The sequence below is a fragment of the Lepeophtheirus salmonis genome, chromosome 1 (assembly GCF_016086655.4).
Source record: "Lepeophtheirus salmonis chromosome 1, UVic_Lsal_1.4, whole genome shotgun sequence".
In the NCBI taxonomy this organism is placed as follows: domain Eukaryota; kingdom Metazoa; phylum Arthropoda; class Copepoda; order Siphonostomatoida; family Caligidae; genus Lepeophtheirus; species Lepeophtheirus salmonis.
Window position 1 is genome coordinate 19,434,258 of NC_052131.2, and position 14,683 is coordinate 19,448,940.

At 30.7% G+C, this 14,683-nt stretch overlaps 1 protein-coding gene across 5 annotated transcripts in view; it reads left to right on the forward strand.

Annotated features, from left to right (window-relative positions):
* Window positions 1-14,683, forward strand: part of LOC121120116 (kinesin-like protein KIF19) — a 128,034-nt gene that overhangs the window by 33,513 nt on the left and 79,838 nt on the right. For all 5 annotated transcript variants that reach the window (XM_071888957.1, XM_071888954.1, XM_040714958.2 and 2 more), the window contains 3 exons: window positions 1,168-1,560; window positions 1,621-1,983; window positions 2,130-2,390. In XM_071888957.1, coding sequence (XP_071745058.1) covers window positions 1,168-1,560; window positions 1,621-1,983; window positions 2,130-2,390 — 1,017 coding nt within the window. The remainder of the gene's footprint in view (window positions 1-1,167; window positions 1,561-1,620; window positions 1,984-2,129; window positions 2,391-14,683) is intronic.

Here is a 14,683-nt window from a genome sequence, read left to right on the forward strand (position 1 = left end):
TGGCTCTTTGTGGTGGACTTGAATTATGGCCAAATAAGCCTTGATGGTGGTCCCCACCGGAGTAAAGGTCAATTCAATGACCCAGATAGAGATGAAGGAGGAAAAAATCCTACCCTGGCTGGACAGCGAGCATTGGGAGAATACGTACACTATTATGTAGGACGGTATGCCTGCCAAAATCCCAAATAAGATAAAATACTGGTGTACGACAATTTGGCAAAGATATGACCGAAAACAATGTGACCACTCTTTTCCCCGGACCTGAACCCATGGATTTATCCGTGTGAACTATTTTAGAAAAGATGGTGATCTACAAAAATTACCCAAATATGAAGGCCTTGACCCAAGCATTGATTACAGCATGAGATAAAATCCCCGAAGTAGAAATATGTATTATTTGCTAAGTGATACACCTCATAATCAAGGGTGTGGTGGCCAACAAGGGGGGATTAGTGAAATAATCAATTTTTACTATTTCTAATACTATTTATAGAATATATATTTTTTTTAAAGTGAGTTCTGTTATAATACTTATGATTAATGTGTCCTATTTGAAAGGAGTCACCCTGATACATTATATTTTTCCGTAGTTGTCTATTATAAAAATATTTCATTAATGGCAATTTTCTAATAACAATATTCTGAATAGAAGAGAGGATTGTGGGCAATCCTCTGTACAACCCTCTGTGGAGAACTATATAGATAAATTAATAAGCTGGATAAATAACTGAAATCATTTTCTGCTACAATATTATCAATTTATATTGAAATATATTATTATTAAATATATTTATTTCTTATAGTTTTCATTTACATTTACAAGCATTAGCAGACTAAAAAAAATAAATTAACTACAAGGTGGTGTGCTAACTTGTAGCTTGTTGTTTTAAAAAGATGCCACATGCTCAGAATAATTTTCACAGCTCCCTCAATGCGAGTGAAGAACACATATATAATACCCTTCAGGAAGTTGTGTTATTTTTTTGCGAGAGGGAGTCACTCTCTACTGCTTTATTTACAAACTAATATAAGTAAACACACCTTATGCACCATTAAATATCCGCATCATTTGACTATGATATGTTGACAATTTTTGTTTTTAATAAAGAAGTAATCATTCTTGTAGCAATCATGATAAATTTAACCGTAAAACAATTTTTTTCCTAGGTTGCAGTTCGAATTCGACCCATGAGAAATGAGGAAAGAGCCAAGAATTACAAGATCACATGTGAAAAATTTGACAAAGACACAATTGCTCTTTATGAAAAACCCAAAAATTCAAACAATGCCCTAGGTGAAAATCGCTCTAGTACCCGTCGTTACATCTATGACTATGTCTTTGGCTCCGATTCGACACAAGGAGAAGTCTATGCACAAACAGTAAAACCTCTTGTTGAGTATGTTCTAAAAGGGTACACTGCCACGGCCTTTGCTTATGGAGCAACAGGAGGTGGGAAAACATACACCATGGTAGGGAATGATCAGAATCCTGGATGTATGGTAAGAGCCATGGACGATTTATTTAATACTTTACAAAAAGAGAAGAATTTGGCATATAAGGTCAGTCAGACTCTATTAACTCAAAATGGATTATTTAAACTAATTTATTTATCTATGCAGGTGTCAATGTCCTATTTGGAGATCTACAATGAAAATATTCGAGATCTTCTACAACCTAAATCTGATCGTTTGGAACTACGGGATGACCACAAGGGAAATCAGCCGCATGTAATTGGACTTTCTGAAATTTTCACAGAGAGCACGGAAGAAGTAATGAAGCTTCTGGGTAAAGGGAACAAACAGAGAACAGAGAAAGCCACTGCAGCCAACAAGTACTCATCTAGAAGTCATGCAATTCTCATAGTCAATGTAAAACAGACAGTCAAGCTGCCAGAGGGTGAGGTCAGTGGTGCTCAGAGATCAAAGTATGGAAAACTATACATGATTGACTTGGCTGGATCCGAAAAGGCATCCAACACAAAGGTAAGGCAGATTCAAGGGTGTCCGCATGGCTTGGTTTTTTTCTTGATCAAGACCAAAATAACATGATGTGGGGGCGATACAGCCCCCTTGCAGATGCCCTGATATTAATCCCACTTTATAATATTGTATCCTGACTCATGCTACAGAATGAGGGAGAAAGGCTTCGAGAGGGTGCACACATTAATCAGGCTCTCCTTGCATTGAGTAATTGTATCAATGCTCTCGCAGAAAATAAGAAAAAGTTCGTAAATTTTCGGGATTCAAAGTTGACGCGTTTGTTGAAGGAGTCCCTGTCTGGAAACTGTTTTACAGTCATGATTGCTCACGTATCTCCATGTGATAAACATCGGGAAGAAACAAAGAATACTTTGGTGTATGCGGATCGAGCCAAAACCATTACAAACAAGGTGAGAGATAATTTATATACAAATATCTGTGTAGTTATGGGAGTAGATATATATTCCTTTCTTAATTTATGTATTTTGCATAAAAGTTGCCTATTTTATAATGCAAGGAATGCATATGCCCACTCCTTCTTATATGTCAAAATTTCCCTCCCACCGATATTATTACATCTTATTTCTGAAACCAAAATGCATTTCTCCATTCAAAAAAACAAAAATACAAAAACTCATTGTTTTTTGTATTTTGTTTCTACCAAAAAGTTTTTCTACATAAATCAAGTATTATCATAATATTTTAACATGTTTAATATTGATAGCATGGATTTTCATATGATTCAACTATCTGTAATTGCAAAAAGTCATCCGATTTTTTTTACTTAATAAATAATTAATTTAAATAAGAAGCGCTTTTACATAACGTCATAAGTTAGTTTTAAATAAAGGAAAGTTATAGTGTGTATTTGTATATGAATCATAATAACACTGACAAACTTAAGGGCTTAAGCTGTAGAGCAAAAAGAAATTTCTCTCCATGATAACATAGATACTAACATCCGTAAACCTAATACATCTACCCGAACCCTCCTCTCCCCCCTGTTTTTGCCCATAAAGGTTTCTGTACAAAATAAAAAAGTTTTTATCAAGTAATTTATTTTTTTGTTATGAATAAAAAAGGTGGATCAGTTTATAAAATAACTTTGAGTATCATGAAATACAGGGCTAGGCAACCTTTGGGACATGGAGTGCCAACTTCAACATTTATAATCAATGTTTGTGCCACTGTCAACAATAATGGTAAAAAAACACACACAAACTACGGGAATATGTTCTTATTTACACGTGCTAGTTAATTTGCCTACGCGTGCCAGCAGTGGCACGCGTGCCATATGTTGCCGACCCCTGATGTAATATATTCCTAAAATAAAATGTGTCATTTATAGAGTAGGATACCCGTTGTGTGCCCCTATATATAATAGGAAAATATACGCCAAAAGATAATAATTACTCATAAAAAGAGGAAAATTAAGATAATATGTTATTTTTTATTCTATTTTCAAAAAGTAAGATGAATTTTCAAATGTCGCAGGCAAAGTACATTTTGTACAGTATACACTCGATTTTTTATTTTTTTATGTTAACATATTTTACTATTTAAGCTATATCGTATGTTTAGTTTATTTGTGAGAGGCATAAAGGTTATAATTTTTTCCGTGTTGAGACATTTTTTGCTACTGAAAAACATGTATCAAAGAAAAGGCATCAAATTTGGTGTAAAAAATCAAGTTAAGTGCCCCACAACCCTTGATTTGCTTACAATGGCTTAGAATGAAACTGTTCGGTAAAAAAAAAAACATCTTTACAAACTCTTCCAAGATGGCCAGGAGGATGTCAATGACGAGGCTCACTTTGGACGCACTAGCAAGTCAAAATGAATGTAAATGTTGAAACAGTGAAGTAAATTGTTTTTGAAAACCGTCAAAATAAGAGAAGTTACTGAGGATATTGAAATATCGGTTAGCTTGTCCCATAATTTTTTTCCGAACATATTGGGCATGAGACTAGTGTCGGCGAAGTTTTTTCCAAAACATATTAATTTTGACAAAAATAACTGTTGCATTATTTGTCAAAAAAATCAAGATCACAAACATGGCTCAACCATTTTTGCCCCATGTGACTTCTTCTTGTTTTCAAAACCGAAGAGACCAATGAAAGGACAGATATGTCCAACGATTGAGTAGATAAAACTGTATCGCTAGAAGAGCTCAAGGTTATTCCGAAAATTGCTTATGATAAGCGCTTCGAGGATTGGAAAAAGCGTTGGCACAAGTATATTGTAGCTGAGAGGGATTACTTTGAAGGGGACAACATGAATATTGATGCATAAATAAATATTTTTCATAAAAAATACAGCGTCCCCTTACTTATTGAACACACTTCGTATGTTTGACGATAATAATGGGGATGGTATTAATGTTAAATATTATAGTGTCATAAAAGAAAAGACTGTCAAATTGAGTCTGAAGATAAATATAGCAAAAGTATTAACTCTAGAAATGAAAATATATTCGAAACCTTAGCTCACTAAACACAAAATTTGAAAGTTCATCCTGGGTTACAACAAGAATTTCAAGTCTTCAGGATCCTCAAGATTAATCTTCAAGTTTTTCAAAATTTGAACGAGAAACTGTTGCTAATCCTCGAATAAGATTTTTGTGACATATTTCTTAAAAGTTACGTACTAGTTATAAGTCTGATTCGTTAACACTGATCTTTAACGAAAATAGAATTGGTGAAGAAATAAAAATTGTCATCCAATTTATCTACTTAACGCATCCTATAACATTCTGTCGAGCATACTTAAACAGAAAGTAGTTAGGGTCCTCCCTCATATTATATCCCCAACAAAAAAAGGTTTCATGAAGTCTCGGCATCTAGACCACATTCCACTGAAACAAAATACACAGCTCTTCTAGTCGATTTTGGAAATGCCTTTGACACATTTCCTCATAAGTCATTATAGAGCAACTTTTCCAGTATGAATTTCCTATTGGTTGCGTGAAAATGGTGTGAGTAATTCTACAAAGTGCTTCATCAAAGATTGATTACCAGGAGCCCGTAGCTCAACAAAATTTTGGAACGTGAGGGAAACTCGGCAGGGTGATCTACATTCAACACCCCTCTTCATCCTATCAATGCACAGTATATGCGAGATGATTATAGATTACTCGAAAATTGAAGGTCTAAAAATGAGATACTTGTCATTGAAGTGTTTGCTGTATGCAGACTACCTTAATGTGTATCTTATAGTGTTTTCTCCAACCGTGAATCATTCCTGAGGCACACCTTGGTTACGTTACTTTCGTTACTTTTAACTCTGTACTTCGGGGTGAAGTTGCTTTGTCCAATCATTAAGTAAGAAAATAAATAAATAATTAATTAAAAAGAAGTTAATTACTCAAACTTTAAATTATAGTGTCAATTTTTGGTGGAGCAGCGGGCAATTTAGTACCATAATTTATTGCCCTATGGAGCCTTCTCTATTGTCTGTATATGTGTTCGTGAATTTTGTGGAGTATAATTTCATACTTCTACGTTGCTTCTTTGCTGGGTACTCCATTAAAAATCGATTAAATTACTTAACAATAAACGAAGATTACAGAGGGCTACCAGGCATAGTTCTACTTTGCCTGTTGCTTCATCAAAAATCAGCCTAATAATGATAACTGCTAAGCAAATTAAAATTCATTCATCAGATTGTCAATTTTAAAAGAAGGGGCTGGCTATAAAATTCAAAGTATTTACATCAATAAAATACTATTTTATTGATGTCGGAATGGAACAGGCGAGTACTACAAATGCATACAAGGAGGGGAAGGAAAAAGAGATGCTCATAAGAATAAATGTAGTTAAGAGAAAGATTTCTAAATATAATATATATGTGATAAATCTATTTTAACCACTTCATTTGTTCATATATTGAAATATGATCAAAAATTATTATTCGATAAATATATAATACATAAATATTTTGTGCATTAAATCACATATCTTATATAAAAAAAAAAAAAAAGGAAAAGGCTAACAGACCAAATAAGAAATCAAATTTTAAGAACACACTCAGAAATGAGGCATAGATAGGCAAATGAACTTTGCATTGTAAATATGAATTAAGATTTTTTTGAATGTTTGTCCGTCAATAAAATAAAATATATGCTTTAATCCGTAACTTTGGTATTATTACACAATCTAATCGTTATGTGAAAAGTCTTTATTTTTTTGTTCAAATACTACATAATCAATTTTTGAATAAAAATTGCAATTTAAACGAAGGAATCATTTTAAAAATTAGCTTAAATTAAAAATTAACTCCATGGTTATAAAATAGGTTTTATTACGATTTGTTACGCCTGATGTCAATATTTTAGGTCATAAATGTGTACGTTTTACAAAATATAAATAAATAGAACATTTGCTATAGTATACAAATATCCTTCCTGTCTTGTTGAATTTCAAAAGTTGAGTTAGTACTACTGTGCTCATGTTCAAATTATATTGAAACATATGTAACAGTATATTTTTTATTACTGCTATTATTGTGGCTTTGATGAATGTAATAATATTTTATCTAGTACATTTTTTCATATCAGGTTAAACATAAATTTTAATCAACAAAATATCTCCACTAAACGATTTTGAAATGTACAGATATGACTTTTTCATTGTAGGCAGCGATAAGTCCATTTTTATCATTTCTTAATTATAATTAACTGGTCAATTTTATATCATGAAACCACTAGTGTTGGACTGATTTCCCTAAAAGGGGATTTCAGTCTTTCTTTAAATAGGTCCAATCTTTTTTAACATTTAACGGTCCTAAGGACCGATCTGTTGGTCCTTCTTTCCTACGGTCCTAGCATTTTATTTTCTTCATTCCTACAAGGATTGAAGAATATCACGGCGTTACTATTCATTAGTGGGCTGAATGTTGATTGGTTGAATTATAACTAGTTATTGTCCAGTTGCAAAAAAAATCTCTACAATAATTGAACAATAGCTCCACAGTTTGGAAATATTAGCTAACTATCAACTGATTATGGGGCCTTTTTCTCTTTCTTTTCGGAGGCAAGATTGTTTGATACAATAAAGCTAACGATGTGATATAAAAACAAAAAAAATATTGAATAATAGCTAAATCCTATAATTATAAGTACTAGCCATACACCTCCTACTTAAAATTTAGGGTAGCTTGTACCTTAGTATGAGGTTATGCTCAACAGTTGGAAGGACGTAGATGACAACTACGTATTTTTAGATGCTTTAGTTGCCTTAGTTGCATTATTGCCTTTTGGAAGCCGCACCCTGTAGAAAAATAAAGGATCTTCAAAAACAATCTGCTTTGTTTGAGATATAGAAATATTATTTGAGTGATTTATTTATGTGCAGAGAAATCTTTAATCACCACATAATATTTTATTTATTATAGATTTCCTATATTTGATCCCTTTGAAGTATCATTTTATATCTTTATGCCGTAGGTAGTAGTGTTCTTATGAAGTTTTTGGTTCACAAAAAAAATAATATTTAATTTAACTCAAATAAAACTGACAACTGAGTATTTTTGTTTCAATGAAGTAATAGAAAACGGATAAAAGATGTATAATCATACTAAATGAATTAGAATAAAATAACATATGAAAAAAATATAATGATTGATACATGATTTTTTAATTTTCTATGAACTTATTTAAATAAAAATACTTTATTTGGAAATTTAGTTTATTTCACCCTACGTTATTGAATTGGTATATTATTCACCTCAAAATTTATAAAAATACTTCATATTCCGGTGAATCTACATTAAATATTCAATTCTTTTCAGAAGACTCCTGAAACATTACATCAGATTTCTTGATTCATCTTGATAATGCCTTGTTTAGGATTTCTTCGAACGTTTAGCAAATTTTAATTGAAGTTTAATTAATTTAATTGACTGTTTTGCTTAAAATTCATTCCTTTGTTTTTCCTCTTGATTTCTAGGATTCGTCGTTTTTTATTGTGAGGAAATGTAATTTAAGTATTATTTTATATAATACAGGCTACCTAATCACAAACTTATGGTTACTAATTTTGATTTTCAAAATTTGTTTGAAATAATGAAAATTTCATTAAACTATTATCATAACTTAAAAATTTAACCTAATTAAATGAGGGGGTGTTAAGACCAAATTCATTTTTCGCCCAATTTTTCAGATGAAAAAGGATGTACATTTATATACAGTCAGAAACCCCCTTTTATTGTACAATACAATGAATTCTGACTTAAAAAGTCTATACTTTTCTTTTAAAGGAAGCCATATTTACCAAAGAAAGTAAATCGCTCAATATTAACTATTCATAAAATATAACACTTTGTGCATGATTCAGAATGTTTCATTGTTTCCAGTGTATTTTTATTCATCTTTCAATTTCCAGGAGAAAGATAATAATATTAAAAAAAAGTTGTCATTTAATTATATTTTCAACTTCGTATCGTAAATACCATCATGGACCTTTGAAATTGTATTTATTGATACTCTCATGTCTTTGTCTAATTTGTCATTTAATGCATTTTTGAACTTTTTTCTGTTATATATGATCAATTTTTTGATCCCTCTAATCCAAAAATATATGTTCTCTGTCAATTGAATCATTCGGTTAGTTTGAGAAGAGCTAGTAATTATACAACTTTGTTTTAATTAATTGATAGACTGGCTGACAGGGATATATCTTGGATATCTCGAGGATTTAAAAAAAAATCAAAATAAAGTTTCTTCATTTTAAGTACTAATTTTTTGTATCAAACATTTGTGATTTTGCTAATCAAAGGAAAGTACAGTGGTTCTGATCGTTTGAGTATCCGAAGTGTATTTGTTGGGCTACAATTTGTTTTTCTTCAAAATCAAAAGTTAGGATCATGTTATTATGTATGAATTTAAAAAATGAACTTTAATGAAACTTTTGAAATTCAAGAACATAACTTTAAGATTGAAACTTCTGAAGTGCATTAAAATAACTTTAAAGTTTAAACTTCACGATGCCTTTAGAAATGGACAATGTCAATAAAAAAGTCATTTTCATATGGCTATAGTGGTCAAATAGTCAATTTCCCTTTGAATAATGAAACATTACATTGCTTTTTCATAAATTTTACTAAAAAAATATTGTACACGTGGATACATCAGTAATAGAGGGTCTCTTACGAAACCAATTTTTACTAATCCAAAATCCGTTTCCACCATGTGTTGAGATTTAGTATGGGTAAGAATGTCCTACAATATTTTATTCCTGCAGTAAAAATTCGAAGGGCTACTTCCCGTCAACACTTCCGGTTATTTCTAAAACTTCTCCAAAAATGATGTTACATGTACAATAATTGTTTTTTTTTGTAATGTAGTATGAGTGTAAAAAACAATTTTTATTTGATAAAAAAAATCACTTTGTTAATTAAAAAACAAGGTTTTTTACTACACTTGTGGACTTTATCAAAGAAATATAGTGTAGAGTAATTTAAAGCGCGTTGCAATTTTTCTTCCTTTGTTTAATTTTTTTCAACTAATTATAGTAAACTAAACTATGTAAAATTCACATATAAGAACATTTGTAATATAAGTTATATTCTTATTCTAAGCTTTTAAAAAATAACAAAAATATATAAGATAAAATTATTTTTTATGTGTATAAAAATATCGAAAAAGGATTGCAAAAGTAACATTGATAATTAGTTATCACCATCTAAAGCTATAAAATCTGACTTTTGAGAGTTCTTTGATATTTTTGATCTTGAAGGATGAGTTGTTAATAATCTATGATGTCTAGTTCTTTCATCCGGTGTTATTTTAGCTTCTTTAGTAGTTGATGCGACACATCTATCCCCATTTTGGGAATGGCACGGGATGTCTGGTAAATCCAAAAGTTCTCCTTCAATGCACTTCAGAAATTCTTCTTTTTTAATATCAAAAGTTAAAGGAGGTTCCGTTAAAAAACTATTTGGAATCGATGATAAATCAAATAACTCCAAATAACTTTTTGCATTGAAGTTTAAGTAATCAGTTGGGCGAATTTATTGCCTAACTGATCCAGTTTTTCTTTTTTCTCTGTTTTTCATGATTTTATGACTGCTGTCCTTCTGGTATTTTTATCCGAGTCAAATAAAGCGCCTATAGTTTCTGGGTGTGCACCAAATGAGTTAACTTTGAATGAACTTGTAACTACATCTCCTTCCTCTTTTGTAAGATGCTGACGTCCTTGATGTAATGCAAAGAAATAGTGCTGAGAAGCATATCCAACGTGAATATTCTTTATAATGTTTACGAATGTTGGTCCATAAATATTAGGAATGATCACAACCATTCTTTTAAGTTCTTCTGATGGATTTCTGGTTTGGATATAGAGTCTCAGAAGAGTGGATGCTGTAATAATCAATCTAGTATTGTGGACAGTTCCTGGATGTTTTTTTAGGAAAGGCTTTGTGAATGAATGTTGTCCATTTTGAACATTTGTGCAAATTTCTAAAAAATACTTTTGACCCTACTGAGTTTGTTTTTAAAAGAGCCATCGACGTTTGGGACGTATCCTTTGATGGCTTCATATTTTATTGGATCCGTTAGGCATGAAAAGTTTGATATACGCATTCCTCATTCTCCTCTAAATGTGTTGAGTCCTGTTGATCTTCCATGATAAAATTCAAATAGTTTTTTGAAGGGTAATTCATTAAAATGGAGCATGCAAATAATCCATTGTAAAGGAGTGTCTAATTTTTGCTCAAGAAGCCTAATGATGCCACCTTTGTGCCCCGGATTTACTGCAGTTCCATCGCATCCAATGGGTTTGATAGAATGAAGACTTCCAGATTCAGAAATTGAAGAAAATAATTATTCTGCTTCTCCAGAAATAGGGGAAAAATGGCTGATATATTTACCTTCTGGTTCGTCAATTACTGTGATATGCTCCTCAAATATTTCAGATCTTTCAGACCCGGGCAAGGTTTTTGTAAGATCTTTGCGACCATCAAACTGGATGCAAATGAATTCTTTATTTTCTTCAGCAATTTGATTAATATTATTTAGATATTTCTTTGCTTGTCTCACCCCTTTCGATGTTGAAAGTAAACTTTGGGGAGTAGCTAGCTTCAGATCTCTTAATAATGCATTTCCATATGCTGCAGCAAAGACCATGCCTAATATGAATTTTGCTAGATTCTTGGAGTTCGGTATTGTTTCTTTGTAATGCTGTTTGGTATACTTGATTGTTTGGCGTATCATAATAATCCAAATTACTTCTATAATCCCCAAAAATGTAATTTTGTTGTTTAGATTCTTCTTTTTTCTTTGTCCAAAGTAGTTATTCTTTCTTTTTCTCTCTCTTTTTGTTTTGCCATTTTATCTTTTCTTTCTTGCCTTCGAAAAAATTTCGTATAATTATCTCCATAGGACTGACTTGCTGCCTTGTTAATGGATGAAGTGATCATGAGTTTCTTAAAAAAGTTTTGATCCATGTAGCAAGGAAATTAATTCTCTGGTATTTTTTTGAAGGAGTCACATGTGCAATTTTTCACTTTAAAATAACTAATTTTCTTATTCTTATAGCAAGAACATAGAGCAATATCAAAAAGATCTGACATCTTTTTTCAAAAACTCACCAACAAGTTCATCACTAAATCGGTTTTTTACATCCATCTTCTTTACTTGCTCCTTGATGAGAATTTGTCAATTCTTTGATGAGGTACTTGATGCTGTAGGAAGGTATGCTAGCCATCTCCCCAATTCTTTTAACATTCATTGACATTGTTTCGACGATTTGAAGATGTTCTTTTCTTGAAAGTCTTACACCATTAGGATGTTTATTTTTAAGGTAGAGGTAATATCTCATTAAGTCTAGCTTACTTGGCAGAGCATTCAAGGGAAAATCGCGGGGACTTCCAAATAAAAAGTGCTTCTAAGTGCTCCTTGTTCCTAAAGCCATGATAAGTGCAAATAAATAATAGTTGTTTGTAGTTCGATAACTTATAGAATGAAGAGATTGATTTTATAAAACAAAGGATATAATCATAACTACTCAATGAGTAGTTAAGTTCTTTGTTCTTCGAAGTACTGAGTAATTAATAATGACACTGGTAAGACTAAACAAACCCTACGGGTAATACTGTTACTTTTTTAAAAGTAAGATTGTAATGATTTTATAGGCATATACATTTTACACCAATGCCCATTTCGGGTGCCTAAGAAACACAAATTCCGTTGTGTCTTGACCAATGTAAGGTCTCAACTACAAACTCAATTTGATATTTGTTAAAAAAGCCAATAGTTTCTAAATTTTCACAAATGAAACTGTCAAATACCAAACTTTGTCTTATTTATATTCATTATTTTGCTATATAAAAATAGTTTAATTTACTATGAAGAAGTATACAATTTATATTACAAATATTCATATATGTGTATTGTACATAGTTTAGTTTACTATAATTTGTTGAAAAAAATTAAACAAAGGAAGAAAAATTGCCACACGCTATAAATTACTCTACACTATATTTCTTTGATAAAGTCATCAAGTGTGGTAAAAAACCAGGTTTTTTAATTAACAAAGCGATTAATTTTTATCACATAAAAAAGGTTTTTTCATTCATATTACATTACAAAAAACATTTTTGGAGAAGTTTTAGAACTAACCGGAAGTAGCCCTTCGAATTTTTGCTGCAGGAAAAAAATATTCCAGTACATTCTTATCCATACTAAACCTCAACTCATGGTGGAAACGGATTTTGGATTAGTAAAAATTGGTTTTGTAAGACACACTCTAATCAGTAATGATTCATTTTTTGAAATTTGACCAGGTATGACATTTTGTTTTAAAAAATGATTTATTACAACTATCAATTATTTTAGGAAGCTATGACAAAAACAAAACAAAACTTTACATTTGTAGTACCACGTTTGTTGTACAAAAACCAATGTTATAAAAAAAGTCACTAAATAGTCATTTTGGAAGGTATCAATTTGAAATTTCATTTTTATTTACCTGTCATTTAGCAGAAGATGATGTTATTTTGGTAAAATCGCACATCTTGTTTAATGTTTGTATTTTGTGTAATTTTAAAATAAAACTACAAGCACCTTTGAACTTTGGTACTTTTTGTCCACATGTTACAAAAAAAATTTTAGTTGCATCTTTTTGAATTTGAGCGAATTCAAAAAGATATTATTAGGTTCAGATTATATATAAAGAGTGTTTTTATGTGATTTTATATGATTGTTGATGTCGGCTATTTTCGGAGCCTAAACAATAGTAAAAAACCCTTTTCTCTTTGATATTAATGAAAATAGTGAATTATTGGATGTCAAATTTGAACCAACAAATAAAAAGACTTACAACTTACAGTCTATCAAAAATGTATACCCCAATGGTTTCTTATTATACATATATGTCACCCTAATATGTATTGCAAATATGTTATTATAATCTTACTTCCTTATTGTCGATAAAAATTAACTATTTTAATGGACAAAATAAAATATTCTGCTCTAATTATCCTATTTTTATCGTCCCTCATCGATCAAAAAAAAAAAAAAAATGTCCATTTTTGGTTCTGTTTAAATTGAATTAGCTCAATTGTTTTTCATTTGTATAAAGTAGTATTGAATGCATCTTTTTTTTTAATTCTTAAAACTATTTAATAGAGTTTAATCACAATTGATTGGAAATTTGTACATTTTATGTTGTAAAAATATCAACACAGAGCCCTCAAGGTGGTGTTTCTTTCAAGTACGATGCAATTTATGACGTCAGAGAATATATTCTACAGAATAAGAAACATAAATTAGATAACCGGATCTAATGGGACATGAGAATTGTTTCCTCATAATTAGGGATGGGATTTTTGGAGATACTGAGGAAAAAGAGGTACAAGAATCAGCAGCCTGTTATATATATACAAATATATTTGGAGGGCAGGGTAAATTAATTGCTGCAATTTCAAGTAGAACTGTCTAAATTTAAAATAGTATTAGGAGTATTAAGGAAAATATTATAGTTATATTGAAAAATCGATATGTTTTTTTTTGTTATACTTTTTTTTTAAATTCAACAAAGATAAGTGGAAATTCTTCCGTTAAAGATAGATGTTAATGCCAAGAGAATCAATTTAAAAATGAACAAAACAGGGAAATTAATATAATCACCAACTGCTTTTCCTTTTATAATCTATAAACTGTATTTTTTTTCCTAGAAAAAATATTTTGTCTACATGTGAACTTGCTTTTATTATTATTTATTAGTATTTGTATACTAATCTGCTTATAATGACAAATTAGCACATCTCCAACATCTTGGAGATTTATGTTTTTTTTTATCAACTAATAAATAAATTAAAACAGTCAAAACCAGATTCGTATTTAGACCAGTTCAAAGACTTAGATTTTAATCCAGAGTTGAACTATTGGAACTTTAGTCCTTATATCTTTTTGTAGACCATATCAACATTTATTTTGCATAAACCTTGTTTACTTAGATTAATAAGTAAATAAAGTCATAGAGAGTAGCGCCGTCTTGCGGCGAAAGAATACATCTCTCTGTATGATTTTATTATTGAAGTTAAATTTCTTCTCCGCATCCGCCATTAAAAAAAAATAAACTATAAGATACAGACTGTGGCACCAATATGTAGCTAATATATCATGCCCTGCTAGCATAAGTTTCTTCGTTTTTATTTTCCCTCATGATGATATTATTCATTTTTACTCCTATTCTATATAAATTTA